At 35.2% G+C, this 27,495-nt stretch overlaps 1 protein-coding gene and 1 pseudogene across 1 annotated transcript in view; one reads left to right on the forward strand and one right to left on the reverse strand.

The window, feature by feature from the left end:
* The window catches only part of LOC114104931 (uncharacterized), a 343,694-nt gene that overhangs the window by 207,635 nt on the left and 108,564 nt on the right, over positions 1–27,495 (reverse strand). The window contains exon 22 of the mRNA XM_071610374.1: positions 23,386–23,401. Within this exon, the coding sequence (XP_071466475.1) occupies positions 23,386–23,401 (16 nt within the window). The remainder of the gene's footprint in view (positions 1–23,385; positions 23,402–27,495) is intronic.
* LOC114104829 (protein tyrosine phosphatase domain-containing protein 1-like) lies at positions 17,484–18,704 on the forward strand (annotated as a pseudogene).

A 27,495-nucleotide genomic window follows, 5' to 3' on the forward strand; every position in this document is an offset into this window, starting at 1 on the left:
CTGGATGGAGCTAATGTTTCTCTCTCCATATATTTCCTTGCATTTAAAATGCCTGAATAGTCCAGAAATGTTTTTGTTAATTATACATTCTTTTTATCATGTCATTTTGTGTCCTACCACAATGACTGGAATTTGGTTATATGGAAAAAGATGCAGTTGTGACAGAACTAAGTGAAAATCATTAATCCCCAAATAATAGACATTTAAAAAAATCTCAGACACTTCATTGGAATAAAATATGCCAAAGTCATTTGGAATCAGAAGATTTTTAAATTCTTAACTTTAAAATGTTGACTGTGGAGATCTCAGATCCCAATTTATTTCCAAGACTGATTTTGTTTTTTCAGGTCTAACTACAGTGTTTGGCATCTGTGTTTTTAAGTAATAAAAACATTTTGTTTTTTCTTTGCTGGGAATAAAACCTTACACATTGTATGCAAGGACTCTAACTCTTAGCAACAACACTAGAACTACAGTGATTTTATGATGTAAAGAAATTCAGTTGACATCACAACACACATAGATTTTATATTGGGCAACAATTTTTGATTTCTTCTTGTCATTTCCTCCATGGGGAAAAGTCATAAAGTCTGTCTCTTAGTGGGTGAAAATATGGTTAGACCAGGTGTGGTGGTGCATGCCTGTAATCCCAACAGTTCCAGAGGCTAAAGGCAGGAGAATTGCAAGTTCATAGCCAGCATCAGAAATTTAGTGAGGCCCTGAACAACTTAGCAAGACATTGTCTCAAGATATAAACAAACAAAAAACAAACAAACAAACAAACAAATAAATAAGGCAGGAGAATATGGCTCAGAGATTAAGCTCCCCTAGATTCAATCCCTGGAACAAAAAAAAAATAGTGCTAGAAATGGATTAGGACTGGGGTTAATGATGTTCTGTTGGGTCTAGACTACTCTTGTTCCCTCATTTATCATTATAACCATGATGAATTTGGATATCCTTCTCAAGTCATATTCTGGAAGATAGTGATGCAAGATTTTTTTGGAAAATAATTCTATTGTAAGAAGTTATACTCTCTCTAAATTATTCTATATCTTATATGAATTATGTTTTGAAGAAATGAAGTAACCTTCTATGTTCAAGCTGTGGGTACAGGAAATTCAAACAATCAACTCTTAAGTACTAAAAGTGCTTACTTTTATCCCCAATTCCATTCCAACATGTGCCTGTCAGTGGAAGAGAAGGAGAATTAGGCTGTTTATTTCTGACCTGCTGTGGTAGTATCAACAGGATGACACAATGTACCTCTGAGTTTCCTGAGAAAATCATTTGAGTTCACAAGTTTACTGGGCATAAACTTAACGTCTGCAGATAACAAGTCCAAATTATCTTATCAATTTCACAAGATTTAAAGTAGTTGAAGCATTAGCTCTCTGTACACTCTGGAGTATTTAAAATGGCTCCTTGGTGTGCCCCAGCTGTTGTGCATCTAACACAGCCTGTAAGTGTTTTCTGGATGAATTCTCAAACTCTTATCTGTTTTGTTTCCTATGCTCCTATTTTGTTTCTGCCTGATTTTACTTGATGTGTGAACATTTTGTGGTTTTTCCTTCTTCAAAACATTATTCTGGGAAGTTTATTTTATGTTGTGGACATTGATAAATATTTACTTTTAAATGGAAAGTGCAATGTAACTATAAGCACATGGACCTAATTTTAATTTTCCACCTCTGTTCTTTCATATTTCTTTCTTCTGAGGGGATTTCTCTTCGTCTTTCTTTCCATTTCACCCTAATTGTGTTCATAAATTTGTATAGATTTCCCTCTCTGTCTCCCAACCTTGCTTGGTTTCTTTGTTTTACAAGGTTTGAATTGGCTCTCACAAGTCCTCTTGAATTAAACATTCTTGGCTTGGATATAGAGATTTAACAGGATAGTAGGCCAATAAAATATTATTCATCCATTAAAGTCAGAATAGAAGTTTATCTACTCCTGGTCATAGTGTTTGTAAATACTTTATTAATGAAAAAACATTACTCACAGTAGGCTTATTATTAGAAATATGATTCCATATTATTAGAAGTATGATTCCAGTCATAATGATTGGGCACAGTGTGACCTCCTGTAGTTCAGCAAACATAGTGTAACTATGTGTAACTAGTGTAACTCTTACTTACTATTACCTGCAACTCACCCCCATTTCCTGAGTGCAAAAGCAACTTATGTTTTTTCTCGTTAGGGCAAAATTTTCCTTCCTGTTATATATCACTATGGTGACAAACACAAATTGTTGTAATGACAAAAAGAAACACATGCTGCACTTTTGGTCACATCTGATTAACAGCAATGCGGCAAGCCTTGATGATCACCACTTGGCAGAAAATTGTGATGTGGTTTGTGTGTTTTGGATCACTCTAAAAGATCCATGGTATTTTTGGAATCTTCTAACAAAGCAGCTTCACCATTGATCAGTCACAGAGATAAGGGGGAATTTAGTTGTAGACATTTAAATTTGATTTATTAACTGATTATTTTATTTAGTTTGGCTTAAAAATTATAAGTACTTGTATTATGTTCTCTAAATATTTTTTCTTAAATGGGACAATTTGTGTTCTATGCCATGGATCCTTGTTCCTGAGAAAACAGTAAATCTTGTGATCTTGCATTTCCCTATTTATTCCTTTTTCTATAGCCACAGAACACTGGTAGCAATCTCATTGCTGGGTCTATGAGTCATATTAGGGAAGTACCAATTATTACTAAGGTAAGAAATTAAACAATGAAAAAACAAAAAGTAAAAAAATTAGTGACTTGAAATAAATTTTACAAGATGGCAAGGGAAAAAATGAGAGAAAATATCACTAAAATCCTGAAGGACAGAGAGACAGCATCTACTTAGATAAAATTCCAGAAGAACAGAAATAAAGCTGGTGAGAAAGAAAGAATTTAGAAATAGCAGATTAAATTTTACAGAAGGAAAAAAAAAGAGAGATGCAATCTCAGTTTGAAAACACTAGTACATTGCCATAATTAAAAATCAACATACTTGGCCAAATTATAGAGAAATCTGAAATGTACCAAATTAACATCTAAGTGAAAGGGAATGTGATCTGCCAGGAAGTGTGAATCAGATTGACTCTACATAGCAAAAGTGTTTATAAGAAGATAATAGAGAGAGACTCATAAAATTTTAAAAACTAATAACTTTGCACTTAACTGAGGTATATTATTAGTATAATAAGTTCACAGTTTTATAAAATATATATGATGCTGCTTTTAAAATAAGTAGAGTTAGTGAGCTTAATTTAACAATAAGTATCAGGGAATTAAAATGTTTTTGAAGGTTTACCTTTAGTAAAACATCTGTCTAGATTTTTATATGATTCTTTTTCATCAAGCTAGCAAGGAAGAAGTACTATTATATAAGAAAAGAAAAACCAAAAAATACAATAGAGAAAAGATTCCAACATATTTCATTTTGGTAGCTTTTGTGTTTTTAGGAATTTATCCATTTTACCTAAGTTATTCAATTTTTTTGGTTGACAATTATCTATAATACTTTCACACTATATTTGTGTAGAATTGGCAATAGTGCCTCATTTTCAATTAAGCTTCCAGTAATTGATGTTTTCTCTTGTTTTTTTCTTCATGTTGCTACAGGCAGGTCAGTTTTGTTGATCTACTCAAAGTAGTAACTTTTGGTTTCATTAGTTTTATCTTGCTTTTCTAGTTTCTACTTATCTTTGCTCTAATCTTTACTATTACTTACATCTTTTTGTTATATTTTGATTTAGTTTGTTTTTCTCTTTCTAGGGCTTCATGTTGTAATATTAAGTCATTGATTCGAGTTCATATTTTTTTTTAAATTCTTTTTATAGGTATAACTTTCTCCCTTAGCACTGTACTCACTGATTCCATCATTGTGGCATGTTGTGTTTTCATTTTCTTTCATCTCTGAAGATTTTTAAATTTCCCTTCTGATTTCTTCTTTCATTCATTCATCAAGTGTGTTGGTCAATTTTGACAAATTTGTGAATTGTCTAGTTGTGATTTATGTTATCAACTTCTCACTTCATTCTATTATTTGAGAAGATACAATAGTGCCTCTTTATCCATGGGGCCACATTCCAAGAACCTCAGCAAATGCCAAACTGGATAGTACCAAACTCCACATGTGTTATATTTCCCTATATGTACATGCCTATGATTACATTTAATTTATACATTAGGCACAAAGAAAGATTACCAGCAAAAACTAATAATGAAATAGAACACTATAAAAGTATAGTGCAATTCAATTTATATGAATGTGATCTCTCTCAGTCTCAAAATATCTTGTACATTGCACTGGAGAAAGGGATGATTCATATACTGGTAGGATTAATTGGAATGATTCAAAAATTTGTCATGCTAGTCAGAATAACTATTTAAAACTCACAACATTTTTTTAAAAAAATCTATTAAATATTTTAGATTCTCACTAAACATGTGGAGAATCTCTGTTATTTAGTTCTTTGCTATTATTAATTAAATTTGTATGGTTTCTCTTTATACATCTACTGCGTATTAGATCTATATCTAAGTCTTAGTTCTGTTGGTGCTTAAGTAAATGGTAATGTGTTTTTAATTTCCAATTCCTCATGTTCTTTCCTGGTAAATAGGAAAGTGATTGGCTTTAATGTAATAGTATTGCATCCTGCAACCTTGCTGTAATCACTTTTTAGTTCCAGAAATTAGTGTTTTTGTTGTTGATTCTGTTGACATTTTTCTACACAGATAATCATTTCATCTACAAAGAGAGTTTTATTTTTCTTCCATATCTGTTTACTTTTATTTCACTTTTTTTGTCTTATTGCACTAGCAAAGACTTCCAGGAGGTTTAATAGGCATCATGAAAGGGGAAATCCTTGTCTTTTCTTCTATCTCAGTGAGAAAGCTTTGAGATTTTTACCTTTAAAGATGATTTGTGCTCCAGGTTTCTTTTGTAGATCTTCTTTATCAAGTTGAAGAACTTCCCACTCTATGTTTTTTTGGCTGAGAATTTATTTGTTATCCAGGATGAATATCAGGTAGGCATAGTGATGCACAGCTGTAATCCCAGTGTCTTGGGAGACTGAGGCAGAAGGATGCTAAGTTCAAAGCCAGCCTCATCAATGACAAAGAAGTAGGCAACTAAGTGTGAACTTATCTCTAAATAAAAACAAAACAAAATAAGTATGAGGATGTGGCTCACTGGTTAAGTACCCCTGATTTCAATCCCTTGTATTTTTTTAATTATTTGTTTTAATTAGTTACACATGACAGTACAATGACCTTGACATATCATACATTTGAATCAAATGGGGTATAATTACTCCTTTTTCTAAGTGTACAGGTTGCTGAATCACATTGGTCATACAGTCCTGCATATACATACAACAATAATAGTGTTTATTTTATTCTGCTGTCCTTCCTACCCACCCTCCCCTCCCCTCCCCTCACTTCTCTCTACCCAATCTAATATGACACATTTCTTTTTTTTTCCCGCTCACATCATCATACATGTAATCTGTGTAACAATGAGGGTCTCCTTCCATCTTCCATGCAATTCCCCTTCTCCCTCTCTTTCCCTCCCCCTCTATTTCCTATCTAGAGATAATTTTCTTCTCCTGCTCTTCCTCGCTACCCCATTTTGAGTCACCTCCCTTATATCAGAGAAGACATTTGGCATTTGTTTTTTGTGAATTGGCTAACTTCACTTAGCATAATCTGCTCTTATGCCATCCATTTCCCTGCAAATGCCATGATATTGTTATTTTATAGTGCTGAGTAATATTCCGTTGTGTATTAATACCACATTTATCCATTCATCCATTGAAGGACATCTAAGTTGGCTCCACAGCCTAGCTATTGTGAATTGTGCTGCTATAAACATTGATGTGGCTGTGCCCCTGTAGTATGCCATTTTTAGTTCTTTTGAGTATAGTCTAAGAAGAGGAATAGCTGGGTCAAATGGTGGTTCCATTCCCAGATTTCCAAGGAATCTCCATACTGCTTTCCAAATTGGCTGCACCAATTTGCAGTCCCACCAACAATGTATGAGTGAACCTTTTTCCCTGCATCCCCACCAGCACTTGTTGTTTGACTTCATAATGGCTGCCATTCTTACTGGAGTGAGATGGTATCTTGTAGTAGTTTTAATTTGCATTTCGCTGATTGCTAGAGATGGTGAGCATTTTTTCATGTATTTGTTGATTGATTGCATATCCTCTTCTGAGAAGTGTTTGTTCAGGTCCTTGGTCCATTTGTTGATTGGTTATTTGTTTTTTTTTTTTTTTTTTGTTGTTGTTGTTTAACTTTTTGAGTTCCTTGTATATCCTAGAGATTAGAGCTCTATCTGATGTGTGAGGGGTAAAAATTTGTTCCCAGCATGTAGGCTCCCTATTCACTTCACATATTATTTCTCTTGCTGAGAAAAGAAAAACTTTTTAGTTTGAATTTGCCCCATTTGTTGATTCTTCGTTTTAATTCTTGTGCTATAGGTGTCTTATTAAGGAACTTGGGGCCTAACCCCACGTGATGGAGATTAGGGCCTACTTTTTCATCTATTAGATGCAGAGTCTCTGGTTTGATTCCTAAATTCTTGATCTATTTTGAGTTAACTTTTGTGCATGGTGTGAGATAGGGATTCAATTTCATTTTGTTGCATATGGATTTCCAGTTCTCCCCGCACCATTTGTTGTTATTAAAAAAGAAAAAAAAAGAATCAGTATTAGATTTTGACAAATACCTTGTCAGCATATGTTGACATAGTTGTGTTTTTTTTCTTCTCTATCTCTTTGAACTGATGTAATAATTTGATTTTTTAAATGTTGAACTAACTTATAAACCTGTGAAAAATTTCACTTGGTCATATTCTTTTAATACATTGTTGCACTCCCTTTACGATATTTTATTGAGGATTTTACATCTATATTCATGAGAAAGTTTAGTCTGTGGTATTTTTTTCTGCAATGTCTTTTTTTCTGGTTTTGGTATTAGAGTAATGCAGGCCTAATAGAATTAGTTAGGATGTATTCGTCTTCTCTGATTTTCTGGATTAAGAACTGTGAGGGAAAAAGTTCTGTAGTTAAGCCACCTGTTCTGTAATATTTTATAATAGCCTTAGCAGATGAAGGCTTCTTTTTTCCCTCAGATCTCATTCTTATTACTTGGAGTTAAGTTTATTGTGGGAACAAATACATTTTGTGTTTGAATTTACAGGGTGAATTTTTTCAGCATCTGTGCTGCTTCTCCCCATGGGAGCCAACTGAAATATACCTGTGGTTGATCGTTGATAGCTGTTTTATGCTACTTCCTCAATGGTGAGCAGACCACTGAGGTTAGTATTCACTTTGGTTCCCAGATCCAAGGTGCTTTTCTTACCAACTCCTTTGTAGAGAATTTTTACTTCACCCCTTAACAAGAGAAAAGAAGCAAGAGGCAGACTTGTTTTGCTTTTACTTCACCAGAGTTTGTCTGTACCCTAAAGTAAAGGTTTGCTGTTCTTCATTTAGTGACATAGAACTTTTGCTTCCCATAAGAAGAAAGTTTCAGGGCTTTGCTGTTCTCCCTCAGCAGTTGTAGATCACCATTTGCACTCTGTGACATCAAATGGTTTCCTGTGCTTCTTCACGTGGTTTCCTGTGCTGCTCTTTGTGGTGAGCTGTCAGTGGAGCCCCAGGAGGAAGACTCTGTGGATGAGCATGAAGTACCCTGTTGTAATATGTCTCAACTATTCCAAACTGACAAGGCAGCCCAAACATCCTGAAAAATTCATTAGAACTTTATCTTACATCCTATTTGTCCATCTTGCAAATTAGATTACTCACTCAGGTGACTCATAACTTCAGTTAAGAGAATAACCTGAAAACAGAACAAGGTATAATTTTGTAGCTTATCTACCTTTAAATGATGCCAGTATTTTCCTCATACCAAAATATGACAAATACTGCATGAGAAATAAATACACCTGACTAATATCCCTGAAGAATATATGTATTCTATATATTTGTGTATACACACACACACACACACACACAGTTTCCTTGAAAAAGTACTAAGATATTGAAATTAGTTGTGAACGTATAGATTTGTATACATCATAACCCTGTTAGATTTATCTCAAGAATATAAGGTTTGAAAATCAATGTGACATACAATATAAATTGAATAAAGGAAAATATATCTTTTTATTTATGATCTTTTGAGTTTTGAATAGGTATCAATTTGCTTTCATGGAGAAGGAGTAGTTTGATTTTACTTTTAATACTGCTGGGAAAATAGACAATTCATGAGCAAAAATATAAAAGGTGATTCATACTACACATCATATACAAAAATTAAACCAGTGAATGAGAGAACCAAGCCAAGACTACAAAAACCTTGGTAGAAAACATGGGTGTAAATATTCACAGCCTTGGATTTGGTAATGTGAAGCAAGAAATATGATACCAAAAAATCAAACAATAAAAGAAAAAGTGGATCAATTCAACTTCATTAAAATTAAAATGTTTCCTATTTCAAATTACAATACTTCCAAATGTCATAAGCAATACATGGAGAAAAACAACCCACATTATGGATAGAATTTTCCAAATCATGTATTATTTAAGGAACTAGAATGCAAAATATATAAAACCTATTACAACTCAACAATAAAGGGACAAATAAACTACTTAAAACTCAGCAAAGAAATTGAATTGAGGAGATGGAAGATGGTGGGTTAGTGTGAGGCAGCATTTCTCTTAGCTCAGCTACCCAGAACTCAAACACAAGGAATACCATGTCTCCCCAAAGATTAGAGTGAAAAATCCCGTGTCTTGAGGGGCAGACTGCCCTAGCTGAGACTGCATGACTCACTAATCGAAAAAACAAACAAAACAAGACAAAACCAAAATCCAAAAGCCTCTCCACCAGAGTTTATCAGTTGTCCTCAATCCAGGAGCCATTTGGGGATTAGAGTTTGGAGGAGCCTATGGAAACTGAAACCCAGATCCATGAGTTTGCCACTAGGTTGGTGTGTGCCTGTCTCAGCTTAGCAATCTTGGGGAAAGTCAGAAACTGGGGGCATGTTGCCCAGGGAAAGACAGGCTAGAGATGCTGGAGAGAGCCAGGCTCTCCCCTCTCAGTCCAGAGGCAGGTCCAGCACCCATTGGGTACCTGGGCCCACGCAGGTTGGCACTCCCTGGGTCCTTGCACAAACCTTATCCCTGACTCCCTCCCTCTTCCAGCACCCACCAGTCCCTTGGTTACACCCTTGGCATCATTCCAGCACCCAACAGGGTCCACTAGATACCCAATTTCCAGTTTCCCAAACTCTCCATAGACCTAGACTAACCCATCTCTTGCAGCTTTGCAGCTGGCCTACAGGTGTCAGTGCCTGGTCTTGATTCACCCAACAGAATAACTGGGCCCCCTGATGTGACTGGGCCCCACATACCTCTTAGCTGCCTGGTTCAGCACACAGCTCTGCAAAGGGTACACAGATCCTGGCACCCAGGCCTCAGGACTGGCTGGAAGACAAGTGCCTGACCAGGAATTCAAAATGATAGTGGCCCGAGAGATTGAGTTGGGAGACTAAATCAGAGACCAGGAATTGTGGGGTTTGCACGTGATGTAAGGGGCTAAGAACAGGCTCCTATAATATACAAGCGGAACCCAGAGGAGATTCCTGAGGTGCAGTCTTCCAACATGGACTGGCAATTGCTGGGCCCTGGAGATGTGCTGACATAAAATCTCCAGACCAATTGGCACACAGCAAAGAGACTAGAGCATACCTAGTCTACACTCCACCTCCAGGAGTTCTGCCTACAGAACTAACCCTCCCACCATACCAACCCCAACAATCCTAAGGGTAGATTTAGAATCAAACTCTAGACCCTGCTGCTGAGAAAGGAAATTGAGAAATTCTTTCAACTCCAATAAAATCAATTGTTTAATTTTTCAAGATAACCTTTTTTTTTCTGTCACATTTCTACCATTTTTGAAACCAAGTATTTTTTATATATCAGTTTATTGAGAACTGGAATGTCTGAATAGTATGTTACAGTTTGGTTGTGTATTCTTTTATTTTTACTTTTTTTTCCTTTTACTTTTTTCTTTAAAAAAAGCATTTCATATATATATATATATATATATATATATATATATATATATATATATATATATATATAAAAACCCCTTTCCCTGGATTTACTTTTCTCCTAACCAACCTCCATTAATTCCTCTTTCACTCTTCCAATCACTTTTACTTCTATCTTCTGTCCTCCTACCTCATAAACATAACATTCTACACCACTTCTATTCTTTCTTTGTCCACCATTTGAAATTATAAACCCTTTTGCTAACTTACTGTTTATATCATAGACAATAATTGAACACATAATTTCTTCATTGCAACAAAACTGTAGACATATTAAAAGGAATTATTTGGTTTAAAGCTGTATACTGTTTGCATTGGGTGCTGTTAATATTGGTCTCTCCCTTTAAAGGCAAGGTACAGGAAACCCCCAGGGATAGTATAAGACTACAGGAAAGACACTGTATTGGCTTTTGTCCACACTGCTAGATGGGCAGACACATGAACAACATGGAAAAACTAGGTAATAATGCAAACTAAGATGCTCCAATAATAAAATCCATTGACGACAATGTAAAAGAAATGTCAGAGATGGACTTTGGAATATGAATATTCATAATTAAAGCAACCTGTGACATGAAGAATGATGTAAGGAATAGAATCAGAGATAAATTTCAGGAGGTGAAAGATCATATCAATAAAGAGAGATCGTAAAAAGAAATCAAGCAGAAATCCTCAAAATGAAGAAATCAGCAAATCAAAATAAAAATTCAATTGAAAGCATCATGAACAGACTAGATCACTTGCAAGAAGCAGTTTCAGGCAATGAACATGAAATATATAATGTTGAAAATCAAATTGACCATGCAGAGAAAATGGCAAGAAATCATGCAGAGAACTTCCAATAATTATGGGATAACATGAAAAGACCAAGTTTAAGATTTATCAGGATAGATGAAGGCACAGAGATACAAACCAAATGAATGCACAATGTTTACAATGAAATAATATCAGAAAACTTCTCAAACCTAAAGAATGAAATGGAAAATCAAATAGGAGAGACTTTTAGGATCCTTAATGTACAAAGTTAAATCAGACCCACATTAAGGCATATTATAATTAACCATGACTTACATGAAGTATAAGGACAGAACTTTAAAGGCTGGGAGAGAAAAATATCAGATTAAGCATAGGTGGAAAATAATTTGGATCCCAGCTCATTTTTCAACACAGACCCTCAAGGTTAGGAGGCCCTGGAATAATATATACCAAGCTCTGAAAAAAATGAAGCCAACAAATAATTCTATATCCAGCAAAATTAAGCTTTAGGTTTATAGATGAAATAAAAGCCTTCCATGATAAACAAAAGTTAAAAAGAATTCACAGCGAGAAATCCTACATTAGAGAATATTCTCAACAAAATATTCCATAAAGATGAAATTAAAGAAAATGAAAAGCAGCAAAGGGAGAATCTACATTGAATGAATAGTCAATCAAAGGCTAAACTAATTTAAATTAAACATGAGAAATGATGAAAATGACCAGGAATACATATCATATCTCAATATCATTGAATGTTTATGGCCTAAACTCATCAATCAAAGGACATAGACTGGCAGATTTATTAAAAACAAGATCCAATAATATGCTGTGTTCAATGGACACACCTCATAGGCAACGACATCCATGTACTGAAGGTGAAATAATGGAAATAAAACACCTCACCTGGATTATGTAAACAAGCAGGAGTTTCTACCCTCAGATAAGTTAAAATGGATCTAAATCCTAAGTATATCATAAGGGACAAAGAAGAATATTTCACACTGCTTAATGAAATTGTACATAAAAAAACATAAATTGTAATTGTAAATATTCATGCTCCACTGAAGCATCTATGTGCATTAAACAAACCATTCTCAATTTCAAGAATGAAATAGACCTCAACACAATAGTGCTGGGTGACTTTTGCTTTTTTTTGGGTTTTTTTTTTTTTTTGGTATTAAGGGTTGAACTCAGGGGCACTTGACCACTGAGCCATATCCCCAGCCCCATTTTGTATTTTATTTAGAGACAGGGTCTCACTGGGTTACTTAGCACCTTGCCAACATCATTATCAATGGAGAAAAATTGAAATCATTCCCTCTAAGAACTGGAACAAGACAAGGATGCTCTCTTTAACCACTTTTATCCAACACTGTTTTTAAATCTCTAGCCAGAGCAATTAGAGAGGAGAAAGAAATTAAAGGGATAGAAATAGGAATCAGAAGAACTCAATCACTATTTGCCAGAAATAAAATTCTATAATTAGAAGATCCAAAAACTTCTACCAGAAAACTTCTAGAACTAGTAAATGAATTCAGCAAAATAGCAGGACATACAATCAACACCCATAAATCAAATGCATTCCTATACATCAGTGATGAATTCACTGAATAATAAATTAGGAAAACTACCCCATTCATAATAGCCTCAAAAAAGTGGTAATCAATCTAACAAAATATGTCAAAGACCTCTACAGTGTAAACTACAGAACATTAAACAATGAAATTGAAGAAGACCTTAGAAGATGGAAAGATCTTTCATGCTCTTGGATAGGCAGAATTAACATTGGCCATACTACCAAAAGTATTGTATAGATTTAGTGCTATTCCTATTAAAATGCCAATGACATTCTTCATATAACTAGAAAAGCAATCATGAAATTCATTTGGAAAAATAAGAGGCCCAGAATAGGCAAAGCTATGCTGAGCAAGAAAAGTGAAGCAGGAGGCATCACTTTTAGACCATAAATTATACTACAGATCCATAGTAACAAAAATGGCATGGTACTGGCACCAAAACAGATACAAGACCAATAGTACAGAATAGAAGAAACAGCGACAAACCCACATAAATTTGTCTAGTGACAAAGGAACAAAAACACATTGAAGAATATATAGCTTCTTCAACACATGGTGCCGAGAAAACTGGAAATCCATGTGTAGCAAAATGAAATTAGATGCTTATCTTTTACCCTGCACAAAACTCAACTCTAAGTGGATCAAGGACCTTGGCATTAGACCAGAGGCCCTGTGCCTAATAAAAGAAAAAAAAGGCCCAATTCTTCACCATGTGTGCTATGGATCTGAATTCCTTAACAACACTCCTAAAGCACAAGAATGAAATCAAGAATCAATAAATGGGATGGAATCACACTAAAAAGATTCTTCACAGAAAAGCAAACAATCAATAATGTGAAAAGAGAGCCTACAAAAGGGGAGAAAATTATTGACACATGTACCTCAGATAGAACATTAACATCTAGGATCTACAAAGAATTGAAAATAGCTTACCCTAAAAAAAACCCAAAACCAAAACCAAAAACAAACAAACAAACAAACAAAAAAACCCAATAAATAAATGGGCAAATGAACTGAACAGGTATTTCACAGGAGAATAAATATTATCAGTCAACAAATATATGAAAAAATGTTCAACATTTCTAGCAGTTGGAAGAATGCAAATTCAAACTACATTGAGGTTTCATCTCCAATCTGAAAGGCAATTATCAAGAATATAAGGAGCAGTAAATGTTGGTGAGGATGTGAGGAAAAAGGTGCATTCATACATTGTTGTTTTGACTGCAAATTGGTACACCCACTCTCAAAAGTAGTATGGAGATTTCTCAGAAAAGTTGAAATGGAACCACCATTTGACTCAGCTACCTAAGTCTTGGTTTATACTCAAAAAGACAAAATGAGCATACTACAGTGACTAAGCTATGGGAAGCCAGTCTGAAAGACCATGCCTTCCAGTCCTGAAGCATGAGGCTCTGAACAATCTTTGTGGCTTGGGTATTGACCCAGCTGGGATAGCAAGGCTAGTCTTCAGGTGTAAGTTTACCCCTGGGGTTGAATTACACTCACCTGCTCCCTTGTAGTCCTACTCCTTCTGCCCTTTCATGGATAGAACTTTCTAAGAATTCACATTACTTGATGGTAGTTTTTATTACTGGGGAACTATCTTGACAAAATTGTTTGAAAAAGTAAAAACCATTATGAGCCAATGTACTCATTGCCCCCTTATTTCTGTTAACCATTCTATGTAAAATAGTAATCCTGTTGTCCTCTAAATTCCTTTTCCTGTTTTTTATGGCATTTATTTTTTATTGGTTGTTCAAAACATTACAAAGCTCATGATATATCATCTTTCATACATTTAACTCAATTGGGTTATGAACTCCCAATTTTACTCCAAGTACAAATTGCAGAATCACATCGGTTACACACTCACATTTTTACATAATGGCATATTAGTGACTGTTGTATTCTGCTACCTTTCCTATCCCCTACTATCCCCCCTCCCCTCCCCTCCCCTCCACCTCATCTGCTGTTGTTCAATTCTCTCTCTTGTTTCCCCCCTCTTTCCCCTCACAACCTCTTATATGTAATTTTGTGTAACATTGAGGGTCTCCTACCATTTCCATATGCTTTCGCTTCTCTCTCCCTTTCTATCCCTCCACTCATCTTTGTTTAATGTTAATCTTTTCCTCATGGTCTTCCTCCCTGTTCTGTTCTTAGTTACTCTCTTTATATCAAAGAAGACATTTGGCATTTGTTTTTTAAGGATTGTCTAGCTTCGCTTAGCATAATCTGCTCTAATGCCATGTCTGAGATGGCATTTATTAACATCTGAAATTTATTTATTATTAGTCCCTCTCAGAACTCCTAGCATTTAAGCCCCAGGAGAGTTTGGCTACTTTGTTCAGTACAATACTTTCAGTTGATAGTTGTTAAATGAAAAAGTACTTCCAAAGATTCTGAAAAAAGGAAATTATTCTCAAAATTATGACTTATTCACTTAATATCAGTGTGAAACTATTAGGTTACATTTTAAGAATAATAACATGGAGAAGTATAAAACCTGAAATGATAAAGTTAAAATAAAAATAAATCCTTATGTCCTTACACAGCCATGCAACACATGATGTTTTGATCCACACTGGCATATATAATGGTGGTCCCATAAGATTACAATGGAGCTGAAACATTCCTCTTGCTTAGTGACATAACTACATCATAGTATAGCACATTACTCATATGTATGTGCTGGTAATGGAGGAAACAATTCTAGTGTCTTGCCAGTCTTATAAAAGTATAGCACATTAAATTGTGTCTAGTACATAAAGCTTAATAATGATAATAAAGACTCTGTTACTGTTTATATATTTACTCAACTATACTTCACCATTATTTTAGAATGTATTCTTTCTACTTATTAAAACATCTATTGCATATTTATTGGTGCCTACTAAAATGCCAAAGCTTAAGAAAACACACTAGAATATAGGTGTCCTCCAAACTAAAATTATTAGTAATTTTCCAGGTTTATATTTATGTTATCCTAAAAGCATTATGACCATCACCTTTAAGAAAAAAAAAATAATTAAATGTGTCCAAAGACTTGGCTTTCCAAACCATGCTAATCTGATTAAAAATTGGACACTGGTAACCTAAAATAATAATAAAAACAATCAGCAAACAAGTCAAATTAACTGGTGGTTCATGTATTCCATCTGATTTTCAAAATTATTATACAAACTGAATTTGCTTTGCATGTAATAATTTTGCTTTGTACTTGCCTTGTACAATATCATTACCATTGTCTTTTGGTGTTTTGCAGAAGTGCCACAGCTAACAAAACAACCTGGGTTAATTTGAGATAATAAAAGCTCACCTACAGGAAAGATAAAATATAATGCTGACCTCAGTACTAATACTGACCCCAATTAATGGAAAGGGGTAGCTGTAAAAATTATAGACATTAAAGCTGAAACTATTACTTCCACTTCAAGAGTGGTGAAGGACCTTCTCAATGTTTTAAACCAAATCTTGGAGACTAAAGCCATGGAATTAAAATGAGTAAGGAAAGAGCCACCAATAAATAGGCCCTTGCATTCTAAAGTCATCCAGGATCCAGAGAATGACAGAACCCCACTAAAGGTTGTACAAATCTGTGATGTCCTGATGTCCTGATCTGGGCGATCTTGAAGATCCTGCACAACAGGAAGTGAACCAGTATATTTTAGGCAAAGAGGAGGATTATTGAAGAGAGAAATGTCCTTGATATTTCCATGAGAAGTCAGGTTTGGTCAGCAAGACCCTGACCTTTCCTGCTGACAGCACAACCAATCAAGAAGAAGACAAAAGGCTTTTCACAAGTTCCCAAGAGGGACCTTAGAGGAATCTCATGTGACCTTAATAGTAGATAGAAACAAGATCAATTTTTGATCAATTTGCTCTTAAACACCTGTTGGAAAAGTATAACCAAAACACAGTCAACATGGACATATCAAAGGAAAGAAGGCTCTTTAAGAATATCTTCTTTTAGTATAACATGAGATGCACACTTGTGTCAGCCCTACCAAAAGTAAGTAGAGAGGCCATAGAGAAAGAGGTCTGATGCCTGAGTGTCGGATAAGAACTATCAAAAGAGACTGCTAAAATCATGTTGTCCCTGAATTAATTTAAGGCTAATCAATTTATTTTTTTAAATCCAAATTCTGAGATGTGTAAAGGCAAATAAAAGTATTAAAGCTTACTTGCTAAACGTTTGGTTATAGCCAGTATTAAGACGAATCTCTGGCAAGTATATATCCTCTTCTACTGTTCAACCCTTGCCCTCTAAATCTTCTAATATAGTCTGAATCTTCAAGATTACAACAATTATATGTTGAAAAGATGGTAACACAAACATTCCAGCCAATTTCCACAACTGAGGCCAGTAATTCTGTCAGTTCATGGAGAGGCCACAAAGGAGGGACTGAACACCACCAAGAACAAGTGAGGAGCTCACAGTGGGTCTTCCCCCACAGCTGCAGCTTGAGATGACAGCACACCAACTGGCCCCTTGACTGTACCTACTGAGAAACCTGACCTAGACACACCACATAAAAAAGGACTGGAGAGTACAGAGGGCCATTCCAGAGACATGTATAAACACAGAATTGCAGGTGTGTGGCCTTCCAAGGAGGACATTGTCTATGTACTGGGCTGGACTTCTCTTCCCACCCTGAGCAGCAGGGAGTGTCCTGGGAGGTCTCCTGTAGACCTTCAGAGGTAGAAACTCCATGGTAGCCAGCCTGCCTGTCAGCCTGTGACTCTGGGCCCTGGATGATGAGTGAGATCACTGGCTCAAAGGGCTTCGGATCCTGACAGTGACAACAAAGCTCCAAAAGAGACTCCCAAGGCTGCAGGAGTCTTGCCTCCAAATGAACAACCATATTGCATGTTGGTGAATAATAATGGGTTTGCTGCAAACATGAAAGGAAAGCCAGAACATCCAATCCCTAAGTCCACAAAAGTGGGAGGGCAGATATGGGAATGTCATCCCTGGACACTTTTGTGTTCCATGGAGTGTGGTGGTACAGCAGGCAAATGTGAGAATGCAGCCTGCTGGAGTGAGCAGTAGCAAGTCATTAAAAGGGTTTTCTCATCCTGGGTCACTGATAATACAGGAAGGAAAAGTAGCCATTTATTGTCACCCAGGGCTCAGCCAAACAGATGTTTTAATAGCATGTTATTTAGTTTTTGCAACAAAAATGACTGCTAACCTAGCAATTATATTTGCAGGACAAGTGACCCAATTCCAAACAAACTAGAAGACAACTGCTGTGTGTTCAGAAAATTACTCACTTTCTGATTCCTCTCCCACATTATTTTCTATTGCTGTGATCCCAAAGCACATACTGTCATATTAGTCTAGTATCTAATTTGCCAGCATCATCAACTTCATGGTTATGAGTCATGATTTTTGAAACACAAGCCCCAAATTGTCCAACTGGTGTGAAAACAGACCAGTGGTGATGAAGGTCATGGTGAAAGGTCCTAAACTCTCTGCTGAAATTTAAAAGACCATGTCTGAGATGATGACAATGTGGCTGGATGAAGAGTTAATGAAGCACAAGAGTGAGGCATCAGACCCATTTAACCCTACTGCAGTGGTGGCAGAGTTTGAGAAAAGGGATGATTCTTTCCAATGAGCAAGAGTTTGACTCCCTTTGGAAGAGGCAGGGTGTCCAGTGACCCATCTGAAAAGGTGATTCAGCTACAATGACTCAGATTTAAAGAGGACCAAAACTCTCCTGGAGCAAGAGGAGACATCATGCCTGCCCAGGACATGCTGGGCCACAACGTCCAGCAGCAGAAACCCATTGGACATTGTTGACACTCACCATCTCCAGAACTAGAGTTGCAGAGGAGGCATTGGTTAGTACAATATTTGCTTTCTGGAGTCACTCTAAGTTTGGAGGTTTGAAAAGACTCAATGATGATGACCCACCAACTTTTTGTGGGAGAGATATTCTAAAGGAAGTACCACAAAGTGGAAACCTCTCTGTGGGTATTTCACATTCATGCAATTCTGGGGAACATGTTACAAAAATTTTGCAAATCTTCATAAGGATCTAAACCTTTCTTACCCAGCAAGTGGCCCTCTGTCAATGTAAACTGCACAGTGGTTGCTTGGGGCCCATGTTCTGTGGAGGAGGAGGAAGAGGACATGCTGCAACTATCTGGATTCTGGCTTAAGTCCCAAGACACAGTTCTTGGTTGGAAATCAATATGTCAGGCCTAAATATCAAGATAACATTTCTGTTCACCTGTGAATAAGCTGAAGTTTGTGGAACTACTTTTTCTCATAGCACTTTATTTTGAATGTTGTTGGCTTGTGCTGAGCATTCTTATTTGAGAAAATTATTTGTTTTATAATATCCTTGAGCTACAACTCAGTCTTGAAAAAATGCCATAAAATTGGTGCCACTTTCTTTTATTTATTCAACTGAATTAATATTGTTGTATTCTCATTTTAAATATGTGTGTTTACCTTAATTCTTTTTGGCATTCCAGAAAAAAAGTAATTCCAAAACAATTATTTTCTTGATAGAACTTTTCCTAGAGATTTTACCAAATAGATAATTTTAGGAGTAAAATTTACTGTGTATGTATCCCACTGGAAAGTCACAAAGGTTCTTAAACTGTTTTTTATAGATTCATTTTAAAGGACTTTTAAAAACGTTGTTTGAAATTTCTTGGTTTTTGTTTTTATAAATGTGTCAGAGTTTCAAAGTATATTATTTTTCAAAGCCATTTAGTTTTATTTCAGTAGATAAGCTGTAAAGTGACTGGAAATTTTTATTTTTTTGGTACCAGGGATTGAAACCAAGGTCGCTTAACCACTGAACCACATCCCAGCCATTTTCTATATTTTATTTAGAGACAGGGTGTGGGTGAGTTGCTTTTGCTGAGGCTGTTTTTGCACTCACATTCATTCTGCTGGAGATATTTGAACTAATGGGATTTCAGGCATGCACCACTGCTCTAGGCTATGACTGGGAGTTTTTCCTTGTAAAAAGTGGGCTTGTCCTTTGTTGGGCTTCCAGATGGCCTTTCCAGCCTTGGCTGTCACAGGAGGCAGGAGCAAGTCTCAATTCACTATTCCCACTCTCCTAAGTTGCTGCTGAGCCAAATCACATCTTACAAGAGAAGGGGGATCAGAAGAGGGCAGTGTGGGAAATTGGTAAGGAACTTGCCTGTGTCCCTCCAGGGACTCTATAGAAAGTATAGTCTAGTCGTGCCAGCTAGTTGTGCCAGCCCTGCTCTCTCTAGACTCCACAGCCATTCTGTAAAGGTGACACACCCAGAATCAGCCAGGGCTGTTGCAGCATGGTTGTGCTAATACACCATCCACACAGACAATGTCCTGGCACATGCCTCATACTCCCAAATTTGCAGTTCCATAGGCCCACTTGTCTCAGGCCACCGTCTTTGGCTGCTTTTTTGCTATGAGAATTATAATTTTTAAGTTGAATTGCACCCCAGGTTGAATTAATCCTAACTGGCTTCAGACAAGGGTGACATGACTGTCTAAACTTGTTTCTTGCACATCAACTATCACTGAGTCCTTGAACCCATAACTTTATTGAAATTAAATTAATATGTGGGAGTATCATAATCCAAGCCACAGAAAAAGGACACCAGCTTCTTCACTAAAATTGATATTAATCAGACAAATTTCAAACTAACAAAGGTATTATTCAGTTTTCAAGATTGAATTTCTGGGAAAGCAAGACTACTTTAAAATGAATAAAATTTCTCCAACTCCTTCATTTCTGAATTATAGGTCTAGAACTTCAGAAAATACTTTAGTAATTATGGGTCTTACTAACTCTTAGGAAATCATATCCACTGGCAACTAACAAACTCGCTAGACCACGCAGAAATGTCTCATTTTTCAAGTACCCAGCCTAGTAAAGAAGGATAGGAACAGTTGCATTTTATCCAGACGTACATTAGTTTATTGCCCCCACCCCTCACAAAAAAATGCTTGTCCTTGATTCCACCAACCTCAAGTGGGCAAGTAACATCACAGAGCTTTTTCTCAGCTGGCTTTCTTTTTCTTTCTTTCTTTTTTTTTTTTACCAAAAATAAAACCAGGTGTTTGCTTTGTGTCCAAAATACTTGTTTCAAATTATAGAATAGTCGTGATTTGACCACAGCACTGTACATGTGAAAATCCAAGTACATTAGCTTGAAAGGGTATATGATCAGTCTATATACAAGTATTGTGTTTATTTGAATAAAAGTGAAAAGAACAACCCCAAAATAAAACAAAATACAGACCTGTAAAAGAGACTAATATGTTTAGACATAGTTTATTATTGCTGAGAGTTGCTATTGCTCTTTCCTAAAATGGCTGTAAGTGTATATCTAATGAGGTCCAACAAAGTTCAAAGTAAGGCCTTTGAACTTTCTAATATAGCTAAATGATTCCCAATTCTGAATTACAGAATTGCATGGAAAGTTTTTGAAAAAAATAGCTGTACATATGGTTCATAAATTTCAGAATTATTATTTTTTATTTTTTATTTATATATGATAGAGGAATGCATTAAAATTTTTATTACACATTATATTACTCTCACAATTTTTCATATCTCTGATTGTATACAAAGTATATTCACACCAATTCATGTCTTCATAAATGTACTTTGGATAATAATAATCATCACATTCCACTTTTAAAGTAACTTTATATTATGTTAGGAAAATACATTTTATTTTTAAATAAAATATTCAAGTTATAGAAGTAAATAAAATGAGATTCAGGCAGTCAAAGGTCAAATGCTTTCTCTCATATGGTAAAACTAGAGAGAAATAAAATTCAAAATGGGGGATCCATGACAATAGAAGAGAGTTCAGTGGAGGAGTAGAAGAGAATTGAGGGGAACATTGGAGGCACATGAAATGTGAGGAACTGCAGGATCAAATTGACCAAATTATGCTAAGTATATATATATATACATATATATATATATATATATATATATATATAATACTCTAGAGTGAATTTAATCTTATAGAAAGAAAGAAAGAAAACAACAAAATATAAGGGAGAATAGTAGAGACAGGGGATCAGGAGAAGGGAGGAGAGGAGGGAGACTGCAAGTACTGTGGATGATAATAGAGCAAACTATATTAAGTGCAAATGTGAATATGTCAAGATAAATCACAGTATTATGTATAACTATAATGCATTAACAAAAACAGAAGGGGCGGGGGCAGTAGCTCAGTGGCAGAGCACTGGCCTACCATGTGTGAGGCACTGGGTTTGATTCTTATTACCACATAAAAATAAATCAATAAAATAAAGCAATACTGTCCATCTAAAACTACAAAAATATTATAAAAAATAAAAACAAAAAAAAATCATTAAGGAAAAGAAAGACATCACAAAAATGAGTAAATAAAATCTTGGTTTAAACTTATTCAGTTAGAATGGAGATGTGGAAACATTCATTTATTTGCAAGCAAATAAGCGAATTTTGGAAAATTTGCTATAGATGACAATAAGTCTCCAGCATAGAGAATTTCAGAGTTTGGCTTGCTTACTCAGTCCTTTCCAACTCAAATAAATATGTGAGGGTGGTCTGGGATGGGAATAATTCACAGTAAATACAGCCACTTAAGAAATATTTTGCAATTCTGGTGGTTATAATTATTGGCTGTTTAAACAAAGACAACCAGAGAAAGAAGTAGAGAGTAAGGAAAAGTGATATAAAACAATGGTATTTAATGATAATAGTGCAATTTTATGGAGAAACATGAGACTTAGAGAGTTGTGGAATAACAAGAAAGGAGAAGAAACCATTGGAGTAAAAGTCTAATAGGCAATAGTAGAATCTAGTTATTGATATTTTATAAAAATCATGAAGAATTAAAAGAAACATAGCAATTTCCCATCCACCTGATACTCCCCAATCACTAAATGTAGGTTTTAGTCAGCATGAATGGGATGTTTTTGAATATTAAGATAGGTGTTTATTAAGTTAATTTTCATAACACCAAGTTCTTAGTTCAGGCTGCATTCCAGTTTTATACTGTTCAAGAGAAAATAAACTTCTGTTCATCTAAAAGATCAAGTGTGTAGTGTGGGGGATCCTATGTGAGATCCATTAATTTTGAACATTCAATTTTCAGAGGGTGCTGGTGGTGAATGCATTCAAATATAGAATGACACTGGTATTTGAGGCTCAGAGTATTTATTGCAAATGAGAAACTTTCCAGTAATGAATGTAGAAACTTTCTAGTAATGAAGAAGACAGAACTCTCTTTTATCAGGAAACAATATTATAAGGAGTTATCTGCAGACTTGGTTACACAAAATACAAAACACAACAAAACACCACTACAAGGTGTTAGGCTCAACATCATCATATCCAGGGTCTTCTTTTCTCAGGACAAATAAGGATGCTGTCTCTTCCATGTTAGAATTGTCAGCTTCTTTGAGAGACTGAGGAGAGATGCCTGGAACAGTAAGAGAATCCTGATTTTAGTGGTGACAAATATGACAGTCCAGAGTCCTCTTGCAACATGAAAAGACTAGTAGAGTGGCTAGAAAATATCTATGGGGAACCAGTACTTTTCTGGAAGGGTTAATAGAGTTATATCACATTGACTATGTCCTACGCATAAGTCTTGATTTGAACAATTAGAAGGAGAATGAGTTAAAAATAGTGAGGAGTGGCAAAGAGATGCAAGTGCTTTCTTGCACACCAGGCTGGTCTGATTCCTTAAGCACTCCAGGCAGAAGATGACCTCTCACAATTCCTCCATACCTCAATAAAATACCACACTTTCTTTCACAGTATTCATGACAACAGCTTGGGTCCAGATGCCAAAGAAGGGCAGCTTAACTAAATTCAATAGTTTCCTTTTCCCAGGGACCACATGACCATGCACAAGTGGAAAGCCCACTTCTAAAATATGACACTATATGTTATTTCAAACAATAAGAGAATTATTCCTTCTAGCATGGGAAATTTCAATATCTCTATTTATGGATATTGTACATTATGGATTAAAGTGGGAAATGTTAATGAAAATAATTGGTTATGTGTTTCATTAAAAATAAATTTTCAGCAATGCAAGGTTGGTCAGCACATGTGAATCAATAAATGCAATCTATCACATAAATAGAATTCAGAACATAAGTTATATAATCAACTCAATAGATGCAGAAAACAATTCATCAACAAAATTTAGCATCCATTCATGTTAAAAATCTCTGAAGACACTAGGGATAGAAGAAAATTATCTCACTCTTATAAAGGCTATACATGACAAACCCAACATCACATCAAAATGAATGGTGAGAAAATAAAAGCATTTCCTCTAAAATCTAGAGTAGGGTAAGGATTCATAACCTTACTATTCCTATTCAATATAATTCTTGTAATATATAGGTATATCAATTAGAGAGGAGGAGAAAATTGAATGGATATAATGAGAAAAAATTCAAATTATCTCTATTTGCAGATGTATGATTCTATACATAGAATCTCTTTCAGAAGAGTTTTAGTGTGGATTAATAAATACAGAAAAGTAGAAGGATACAGGATCAACATACAAAAATTAAAAGTTTTGCTATATGCCAATAATAAAACCAACCAAAAAAATGAAGGAAAATATTCCATTGAAAACAACCTGAAACAAAGAAACGAACAATAACAACAACAACAACAACAACAACAAAATGAAAATAAACCTAGCTAAGAAGTTGAAAGATCTCTAATAAAATAAAACTATAGAACACTGAAGAACGAATTTAAAGAAGACTATAGAAGATGGAAAGGCATCTGTTGTTCTTCAATAAGCAGATTTAATATTGATAAAATAATTATACAATCAAAAGCAATCTATAGTTTCAATCAGTCCCAATCAAAATATCAATGACTTTCTTCACAGAACTTAAAAAAATGTCCTAAAATTCATATGGAAGAATAAAAGATCCAGAGTAACCAAAGGAATACCGAGAAAGAGGAACAAGGCTGGGGCAACAAAATTCCCATGCTCAAATCATGCTGCAGAGCTCCACTAACAAAAATAAAATGGCATTTTTATGAAAACCAACATGAAAGTCAATGGACTAAAAGTCACAGAGATAAACCCAGACAGATATAGTCATCTGATGCTTGACAAAATCAGTAAAAACATACATTGAAAAAAAAAAATGGATGTTATGATTTGGATGTGATGTGTCTTCCAAAAGCTCATGTGTGAGAAAATGCAAGAGGAGAAACAATTGGATTGTAAGAGCCTTAATTCAATTTTTGCATTATTCCCCTGATGAGGATTAAATGCCTGGTAACTGAAGGCTGGTGGGTTGTGGGTTGAGGGAGTGGGTCCCTGAAGGCATGGCCTTGGGTATATATTGTGTATCTGGAGAGAGGAGTCTGTCTCTTCTTCCTGATCACCATGCAGGCTGCTTCCTTCTGCCACACTCTTCCACCATGATGTTCAGCCACACCTTGAGCTTCAATGAATGGAGCCTACTGTTTATAAATAGATACCTTTGAGATCTTGAGCCCCTGCATAAATCTTTTCTCCTCTACAATTGTGCTGGTTGGGTCTTTTAGTCAAAGAAGTGAAAAAGCTGACTAAAGGAAGGGCAGCAGAATAAAATAGACATTATTATTGCTGTATGTATATACGTGACTGTATGACCAATGTGATTCTGCAACCTGTACAATCAGAAAAATGAGAAATTATACCCCATTTGATTCAAATGTATGAAATGTCAAGATCATTGTAAAAAATAAAAATAAAACATTGATATAAGGTAAAAGAAAACCTGACTAAATAGACTTTTTAACAAATGGGAAAACACTAGGAAAACAAGATATCCATATGTAGAAGAATGAAAGGAGCTCCCTCTGTCTCACCTGCATAAACATCAACTAAAATGGATCAGAGGCCTAGTAATTAGACAAGAATGTTTACAATTGCTAGAAGAAAACATAGGGCCAACTCTCCAATACACAGGCACAAACAGTGTTTTTTTTTTTTTTAGAGAGAGAGAGAGAGAGAGAGAGAGAGAGAGAGAGAGAGAGAGAATTTTAATATTTATTTTTTGGTTTTTGGCAGACACAACATCTTTGTTTGTATGTGGTGCTGAGGATCAAACCCGGGCCCAACGCATGCCAGGCGACCTCGCTACCACTTGAGCCACATCCCCAGCCCACAAACAGTGTTTAATAAAACTCCCAAAGCTCAAGAAATGAAACCAAGACTCAATTGGGGCAGCTTCAAATTTAAAAACTTCAAACAGCAAAGGAAACAAGATGTTGAAAAGAGAGCCTGAAGAATGGGAGAAACTCTTGCCACTTATTCTTCTGACAGAGAATTCATATCCAGAATATGTAAAATCAAAATAACTCAAATAACCCAGTCAGTCAATGGGCAAGTGATCTAAACAGATACTTCACAGAAGATGACATGAAAATGGCCAAGAAATATATGAAAAAATTGTTCAACATTCTTAACAATAAAGGAAATGAAATAAAAGTGAGGTTTTATCTCACCCCAGTTAGAAAGATAAGATTCAGGATAAATAATAATCATTGCCTTGTTTTAGGTTATTGTGAACTGAATAGTTTTCCTGATTTTAGTCTCAGCAGATTCATTATTGGAATATTGAAAAGGTATTGATTTTTTTAAAAAAAATATATTTATTTTTTTTAGTTGTGGTTGGACACAATACCTTTATTTTATCTGTTTATTTTTATGTGATGCTGAGATTGAACCCTGGTTCTTGAATGGGCTATGCAAGTGCACTACCACTGAGGCACAACCCCAGCCTGAAAAGGTATCAATTTTTGAATGCTGATTTTGTATTCTACTTTCCTGAATTTGTATATAAGTTTTAGAATTCTTCTGATGGATGTGTTTGAATATACTACATAGAGGATCCTTTCTTCAGGAAACAGATAATCTGACCTCTTCATATTTGTATTTCTTTAATTTCTTCTCTTGTCTGATTGCTCTGATTTTAGTTTCAACAACTATATTGACTAGGAGTGGTGAGAGTGAACATCCTTTCCTGTTCATGATTTCAGAGAAAATATTTTTAGTTTTTCTTCATTCAATGGGAAGTTGGCTTTGCATTTGCTATACATAACCTTTAAATGCTGAGGTAGCTTCTTTCTCTCCCTAATTTCTTCAGAAGTTTTAACATTAATGGGAGCTAAAATTTATCAACTGTTTTTTTTTCTTTATCTATTTAACTGATCATGTGATTCTTATCCTTAGATGTATTTTTTTTTTTGGTGAATTAAGCTTATTGATTTGCATATGTTGAACTACCCTTGCATCCCACTCACATGAAACCCACTTTTCATTCCATACTATCTTGTTCAAGTTTCTTTGAATATGCTTTAATAATATTTTACTGAAAATTTTTGTGTCTACTTCATTCAGGGACATTGGTCTGTAGTTTTTCTTCTTTGATGTGTCTTTGTATTCTTTTGGTATAAGAGTAATACTGGCTGTATAGAATAAATTTGGAAGTGTTTTCTCCTTTTCTATTTCATGGAATAATTTGAGAAAGATGGGTAAAATTTCTTTCTTAATAGTTTGATAGGACTTCTCTTTGTTGGAGGACTTCTAATTGCTGCTTCAGTATCATTGCTTGATATGGTCCGTTTAGGTTTTCTATATTCTGCTGGTTTGATTTCTACCTAGAAATTGGTTAATATCTCATAGATTTTATAGTTTAGTACAAATTTTCAAAATAGTTCCCAATGAGCCTCTGGACTTCTGAAAATTTTTTACATCTCTAATTTTGTTGATTTGGGTCTTCTCTCTCTTTTGGTTATTTTAGCTAAGGAGAGAGCTGTACTATCAAAAACAGCGTGGTACTGGCATCAAAACAGACATGAAGACAAATGCAATGGAATAAAAAACACAGAATAAGCTCAAATCGATATTTCATCTGATACTTGACAAAGGAACAAAAAACTTACGTTGCAGAAAAGAACCTTTTTTTAAAAAAAATGGTGCTTGGAAAACATCTCAAAAAGTTAATACCTAAGAAGCACTTAATCTAATTTATAAATGGAC

Source organism: Marmota flaviventris, chromosome 3 (genome assembly GCF_047511675.1).
Source record: "Marmota flaviventris isolate mMarFla1 chromosome 3, mMarFla1.hap1, whole genome shotgun sequence".
NCBI lineage: Eukaryota > Metazoa > Chordata > Mammalia > Rodentia > Sciuridae > Marmota > Marmota flaviventris.